Here is a 7495-nt window from a genome sequence, read left to right as displayed (position 1 = left end):
AAGAAGAAAAAATATAACTGTTTATTTACAGAAATACATCCACATATAATCATATATAGCAAATACAAAGAGCATATAATGTATGTTATTTCCATAATTCCATTGAATAGCTATCCAAAAAGAAAAAAAAAATACTCCGTCTGTACTTTCTGAATGGACCATCTAATCTCACTGCCAACTTAATAACCAGGCCGATATTCCATTAATACCATCTTCAAATCTTTGCCTTTTCAGCGTTTAGATCATGCTATAAATAGAGGCAAATTATTCATTAGTTTTCTCATCTTTCTTGGCTTTAAATTATCACAAGTAAAGTAGTACTTATTAAGTTTTCAAGTAAGAAAAAATGGGATTTAAAGCATTTGTAGTTCTAAGCTTTGCTTTGGCTATTTTTGTGTTTATAACCTCAGATGTTGCAGCTAGGGAGTTGGCTGAGAGCTCCACCAATTCTTTGGAAATCTGTAAGCCTCCTTCTTTTAAAATCTTGATGATAATATCAAAATGTAAAATACCATGGAATGTAAAATACCATGGCCCTTTTTTAATTTATGAGTGATTGTAGTTTTCTTTTTTTCGGAAAAGAATTAATTTGATGTTTAAGCTCTTGAGTTTTTCTTTTTACCTTTTCTACATAGAATACAAGGTTTATAGTAATCAACTCAATCAAAGGCAGATTTAGGGCGAATTTTATTGGTTCAACTAAACGACTTGATCAATGAAATACTCATATTATTAACAACATCACACCTCTTGGGGCGCGGTCCTTCCCCGGATCCTGCATGAACGTGATATACCTTGTATACCGGATTATCTTTTTTTAGACGAATCTAAAAAGAAACAAAAGATCAAAGTCAGACAGTTAGATGGAGCCTAGTTTATTGAGTTAAACTAAATCTAATATTTTTGACTTGAAACATAAGTGTATATGTATATGTATGACTTAAAAGGTCGATCAAACTTAAATTCTAGATTTCGCCTCTGATAACACAGTGACTATCCACCTAACATGCATATGTATGACTATTTTTGCAGCAAAGGAATCCGAGAAGAAAAATGAGGTAAATGACGCCAAGTATCCAGGAGGAGGATATGGAGGGTACCCTGGAGGCGGTTATGGAGGGTACCCCGGAGGTGGGTACCGAGGGTACCCTGGAGGCGGGTATGGTGGGTACCCTGGTGGTGGACGTGGACGTGGACGTGGAGGTTATGGAGGCGAATATTGCCGTTATGGTTGTTGCGGCCGCCGCGATTACAATGGCTGCAGGAGGTGCTGCTACGACAAAGGTGAAGCCCTGGTCACTGAAGCTAAGCCTCACAACTAATTACTATGGAATATGAAGATTCAATGGTGGCTATATATTGTGTTTTTTTAGTAATAGTTTTGGTGTTGGAAGTATGAATAAATGTATCTTTTTCATTTGCCTGTACTGTTCATCTATATATTTGAGTGTAATTGTTGAAACATAATTATAATTAATTAACTTATTATATGTGTACTCTCTATAATACTTCAAGCGTTCAGATAGATTGTTACATAATAGCATCCGAGCAATCAAGAGATCCTGAATTTAAAATGTTTGACATGATTTTATTTATATATAATTTTCTCCAACTTTTAAAAATTGATATTTAGTAATTACTAAACTATATATATTCTAATTTTAAACTTTTTTTTTATCATTTTTTCACAATTACTTTAAATGCTTGCTAAAATTTTCATTAGTACTATATATAGATTCATCCCTATATAATTTGACTACGTGCAATGGAGGCCATAAATATCAATTCATGTCTAATATGCGTATAATCATATCAATGTATAATCTATATATATCGCCTAGATAAAGTAAATAGTGAATCCAACATGCTATTTGTATAAAGATCCCATCTAACTTGCACAACATCATCCAATCTCCCCTCTTATTTTATTTTGCTTCTTGAAAAGAATGCGAGTATCAATGTATTATTACTTTAAATTATTCCAAAGTTAGATAATTTTGAGCATTTGATTATTGTGGATCCAACTCGCAATATTGGATCAAGTCAACAAAATTATCATAATTCAACCCGTTTACACTTGCACGAGTTAGGCATACTACTACAAATAAGGTTTATTTGTCAACTCTATAATTTGGTTAGAAAACGAATAGTATATGGTTAGAAAATGTTGTCTTCGCTTACGCTAGTCAATAAGGTGATTAATATAGGTAGTACCACAACTTCATTTCTCTCCTTAACGAAAACCTTGAGATCATATGATCACAGTTAGCCGAGTAGTATCTTTACACAAATAGCCTATCGCATTCTTTGTTTACTTTTTCTAGCCAGTATACATATATTATATGAATTATACATGAACTATATATATTATACATCTGTTAGCTATTTTACATTTAAGCACAGAGGCGGCTATTTAAATTAATTCTTCTACTTTTTATTAAAACATTATCTGGACGCTTTGGTGGCAATATCCGGAGACAGAAATTAAGTTTCCTTTAATAGCAAAGGCCCGAGGGTCTATTGAAAATAATATCTCTATCCTCACAAGATAGGGGTAAGGTCTGCGTACACACTACCCTTTTCATACTCCACAGTATGGGATAATACTGGGTATGTTGTTGTTGTTGTTAATAGCAATGGCACGTAGAGTGTGAGATAAATAACAGATTTCTAAAGAACGTTTAAAGCTAACTGAACTCTAACTACATTGCAACTAGAGGATAAATATAGATATGCTAAACATAGACTTGTGCTAATAAGCTAGATTTACTCATAATTCACCCTCGGCGGCTTCCAAAGAGCTTTTGTGCTGGTGGCTATCTTTAGAGGGCTTAATTTAGTGGGGTTGGTTAGAAATTTTGTAGTATTAGCTTAGCTGGCTAGTTAATAAAGACGATCTATGTAGCTAGGACCAGAAAGTTTCTGGTAGTAGAAGTACCTCGTGAAATTAGTTAAGGTGTACGTAATCGAACCCAAACACAACAACAATAATAACAACACAGTATAATCTCATTAGTGGATCTGGGGAGAATAGTGTGTACGCAGACCTTACCCCTACCCTGGGGTAGAGAGGTTGTTTCCGATAGACCCTCGGCTCCCTCCCTCCAAGAACTCCACACCTTGCTCTTGGGGTGACTCGAATTCACAACTACTTGGTTGGAAGTGGAGGGTGCTCACTACTAAATCAACCCACTCTTGTCAAAAATAACCCGAACACCACGATTATAAAAATAAAATATATAGCTAGTACCACAAATCTAGTGGGCGTGCCTCGGAGCTTAAAAGAATTGTGTATTACATTTACTCAGTTTTAACATCATTATGTTTACATTTTATTTTTATTCTAATCTGATCAATTTTAGTTCTTCTAGATATAGTTTTGTGTTCTATTTTCTTTTTCTTTTCTGTTCCATTTTTCTTTAGGGAAAATTTCTCATTTCACTCTAAAAAGTACCTCATATATACCCTTTCATATTGTTTTCAACATGCACATTTCCTGTTCTTTTTCTTCTCTATTTTCTTTAGAGTAAGATTATAATTATAATTTTCTGTTGGTGGTACGTTTAATTTATTGAAACTATTGTTTGAAAGAAAAACCACCTTAATTAAGATAATATTTCTAACAGTAACTGTAACCAGACTAGCAAATGCAAACAGAATGTTATGATCAATTCTGAACCAGATCATATAAATTGCCCTTAAAGGAATTGCAATAAATTTAAGAGAAATTAAGCACGCTATATATAGGTGCTAGCTTTATAAAAAAAGTCGACTGTAAAAAATCTATTTATTAGCAGCCAGCTTAATTAATAATTAGTCCGGTACGTGCTCCATTAATACAATGTTCAATATTTGCCACCAAAATGTTCATATGATTATACTATAAATAGAGGCGAAAGTTTTCACTAGTTTCCTCAAGCAAAAAAAGAAATTATGGGATCAAAGACATTTATGGTTCTAGCCATTTCTTTGGCTATTTTTGTAATAACATCAGAGGTTGCAGCTAGGGAGTTAGCTGGCAGCTCCAACGGTAAGCTTCTTTCCTTTTAAGACATTTTCACATAAAGTTGTTTTTGGTATGACAAAAGTAATTTTCTAAGAAATATTTTTCACGAAAAAAAATCATTTTCTGCTATTAGCTAGACTCGGTTTAGTTTGCATTTACTTCAGTTCTTAACCACTAGACTAATCTAAATGAACAAATAAAGTATCATAGTAACTATCGATCTACCGACAACGGTTGTGATGAAGTGGTAAGTACTTTGGAGTTGCCTTTGTCATGAAGCTTTTTACCCCAATATGGGACTTCCTATCGCAAATCTGGATTTAGTTCGACCCAAATACGATTACCGAACACAGGTTGTTAACCCAAAAAAAAAACTATCGACCTAACATGCATATGCGTGATTATTGTTGGTGCGTGCAGCAATGGTATTCGAGAAGACAAATGCGGAAAATGACGCAAAACTTGTAGGAGGCGGATTTCCAGGATTCGGAGGAGGCGGATTTCCAGGATTCGGAGGAGGCAGGTTTGGTGGATATCGTGGAGGAGGATATGGAGTATATCCTGGTGGTGGCTATGGTGGATATCCCGGTGGTAGCGGCGGTGGATACTATGGAGGTTATCCAGGAAGAGGATATGGGGGATTTCCTGGTGGTGGGTTTGGAGGTTGGCCTCGCAACTAATTAATATACTAAATTAAGAATATATATATATATATATATATATATATATATATATATATATATATATGAAGAATGATGAATTTTGCTATTTATACAATGTGTGTTTAGTAATAGTTTTTTTTGTTGTTGAAAGGATGAATAAGAGTGGATTTCCTTTTTCCCTTACATGTAATTGGAAGTCATATATTTCCTTTGTATGTATTGTTATATACTATTATTATTTAAAGAGCCAAAAGAGGTTTTTCTTTGCCATGATATTCTCAAGTATCTACTTATAATACTTTTTGTGTCCCATTTTAATTGAGATTGTTTGATTGCATATAGAGTTTAAGAAAGAAATAAAATATTTTAATATTTGTGATTTAAAATAAGTCATTAAAATTTGCTTCACTATCTCAAGTTCACAACCCCGGCCAACTCAAGCCGTCAAAGTATTAATCAAGTTCATATATTCTTATTGAATCCGTCCTATTTTAAAATTTTCTTCGCAAATAGAACTTCTTAAAGCTGTTGGGAAATTGGTCAAACAATCCAGAAAATAGTTGTTCTGACGCAGAATTTTTTCAATTACATGAGCAGATAAAATATGTCTATCATAATAAAAGAGTTCATTTTTTATATTTCCCAACACAATAACATTATACAAGTGGGAAATATTATCTTTTGTACATTCGTGGAGTGTACACCTATGGCTTTTAATTAACAGTTACATTAGATCCTAGTATGTAAATAACTAGGAATACACAACTACAACAACAACAAATCTAGTGTAATCTTACAAAGTAGGATTTGGGAGGGGGAGGGGGTAAAGCGCACGCAGACCTTACCCCTACCTTGTAAAAGTAGAAAGACTGTTTCCAATAGACCCCCGACTCAAGATAAAAGTAAAAGAGACAGACACAACACATAGTAACATCAACAAGATAAGGTGATAGGGAAACATGGTGATATAATAATCGAAGCGAAAGGATCAACATAATGTAAAAGAAACCTACGGATATGAAGGTATGAAAATAAAAGATTAATACTAATGCTATCGACATGAAAACGAGACACTCCCGCCTAACTACTAATCTTCTACCTTAATTCCCAACCTTCACACCCTCCTATCAAGAGTCATGTCCTCAGTAAGCTGAAGGTGTGCCATGTCATACCTAATCACCTCTCCCCAATACTTCCTAGGCCTACCTCTACCTCTCCTCAACCCCACCATGACCAACCTCTCGCACCTCCTCATTGGGGCATCTATACTCCCCCTCTTCACATGTCCGTACCATCTCAGCACGCTTATCTTCCCACATCTTATCCTCTACAGGGATCACTCCCACCTTGTCTCGGATAACTAAACTAGGAATACACAACTAAGCTTCCAAAAAAAAAAATGGGAGGGCACCTCACTGTTGCATATGATCAAAACATTAACAAAGTTCCACCCTTTTTCTGGCATTTGTATTTGGTCCATTCTTGAGCAGCTTCTAGACCGAGTTCATCTTTACCCGATATTTTTAATGCGAAGCATGACTTTATGAACAAAAATTCGTTAAAATTACAACAAATAATAGTTATGGACCCTAAGAATTTAAATATTGAACTCATTCAGCTTACAAGGTGGGGAATCAATCTTTACCAAGGTGAAAGTTCAGATAACTAACCAACTGCGCTATTAAGATTCCCGCCTGACTTATTAATTTGATAGTTAAACTAGGTCTTCTATCCTCAAGTTCTTTACACAATGTGTGCCAGTTACATCCTTAGTCTACTTGAGCCCCACTCTTTCATAATAGCCTAAGGATGTAACTGGCACAGATTGTGTAACAAACATAACAAATCTAAAACAAATTAATAACTAAATAACAGATTCCTAAAGATACCTTCAAAGCTAACTGAATTCTAACTAGAGGATAAATTGTGCCTATTGGTGGCCAAGTTTAGAGGGTTTAATCTGGTGGGGTTGGTTAGAAAATTTTGTATTAGCTTAGGCTAGAATAGGCTTAGTACCACAACTACAATTTACAATCACTCAGTTTTAACATCAATGTTTACATTTTAGTTTGATTCTAATCTGATCAAGTTTAGTTCTTCTACATATGGTTTGGTTTGTACTATGTTCCTTTGTTCAATTTACCCTTTTTCCCTTTTTTTTTTGAAGATATAATTAAGTAAATAAAAGTGTGCTCCCTTTAACAGCTTAAACTTTGAGATAAAATTGTTACACACTTTGACATGGTATATATCATAGTAAAATATCCTGAGTTCGAGTCTCACTCCCACCTTTTATTTATAAAAATAAATTCCATTTGCTTGACTCATAGAAAAAAATCAAGCCCGCACATGAAGGGCAATGTTGAAAATATATAATTATATATGCACTTCAACATTTTGTTACATCTCTCTTTTGTGAAAATTTCTCATCTCATTCACTCAAACAAATTAAGTACCCTATCATATATATTATTTTTTCCATGCGCATTTCTTGTTCTTTTTTTCTTGTCTATTTTCTTCAATAAGCTTATAAATATAATTTGCTGTTAGTGGTACGTTAAATTTTGAAAACTACTGTTTGGAAGAAATACCACCTTAATTAACATAATATTTCTTGCTAGTATAACTCAAGACTTTTATTACAATTTTGATATATTGCATAACTCAATTCGTTAGGTTAGATTATGTAATACAAAAAAGATATCCAAATAGCAAACACAAACAGCATGATATGTTCAATTCTCAGCCATGTATATATTTACTTTGCCCTAGCTAAAGGAATATGCCATTTATAGTTATTTAAGTGAAATCATTTGTAGGTTGTTTT

At 33.8% G+C, this 7495-nt stretch overlaps 2 protein-coding genes across 2 annotated transcripts; both read left to right on the top strand.

Annotated features, from left to right (window-relative positions):
• Positions 1-215: 215 nt before the first annotated feature.
• Positions 216-1490, top strand: LOC107818396 (glycine-rich protein-like). The gene is made up of 2 exons (XM_016644400.2): positions 216-461; positions 1033-1490. The coding sequence occupies exons 1-2, from the start codon at positions 347-349 to the stop codon at positions 1320-1322; spliced, it is 405 nt and encodes a 134-aa protein (XP_016499886.1). The 5' UTR covers positions 216-346; the 3' UTR covers positions 1323-1490.
• A 2330-nt stretch (positions 1491-3820) lies between these two features.
• Positions 3821-4941, top strand: LOC107818393 (uncharacterized). The gene is made up of 2 exons (XM_016644395.2): positions 3821-4030; positions 4427-4941. The coding sequence occupies exons 1-2, from the start codon at positions 3934-3936 to the stop codon at positions 4684-4686; spliced, it is 357 nt and encodes a 118-aa protein (XP_016499881.2). The 5' UTR covers positions 3821-3933; the 3' UTR covers positions 4687-4941.
• Positions 4942-7495: the final 2554 nt, after the last annotated feature.

The sequence above is a fragment of the Nicotiana tabacum genome, chromosome 14 (assembly GCF_000715075.1).
Source record: "Nicotiana tabacum cultivar K326 chromosome 14, ASM71507v2, whole genome shotgun sequence".
NCBI lineage: Eukaryota > Viridiplantae > Streptophyta > Magnoliopsida > Solanales > Solanaceae > Nicotiana > Nicotiana tabacum.
Note: the sequence above shows the minus strand (reverse complement) of the source record. Positions and strands in the feature narration are given on the sequence as shown.

What these genes read in the sequence shown, in the direction of transcription:
- LOC107818396 (XM_016644400.2), top strand. Translation starts at nt 347, where the DNA reads ATGGGATTTAAAGCATTTGTAGTTCTAAGCTTTGCTTTGGCTATTTTT. An exon ending in CACCAATTCTTTGGAAATCT is followed by an intron (nt 462 to 1,032) that starts GTAAGCCTCCTT and finishes CTATTTTTGCAG; the next exon opens with CAAAGGAATCCGAGAAGAAA.
- LOC107818393 (XM_016644395.2), top strand. Translation starts at nt 3,934, where the DNA reads ATGGGATCAAAGACATTTATGGTTCTAGCCATTTCTTTGGCTATTTTT. An exon ending in GTTAGCTGGCAGCTCCAACG is followed by an intron (nt 4,031 to 4,426) that starts GTAAGCTTCTTT and finishes TGGTGCGTGCAG; the next exon opens with CAATGGTATTCGAGAAGACA.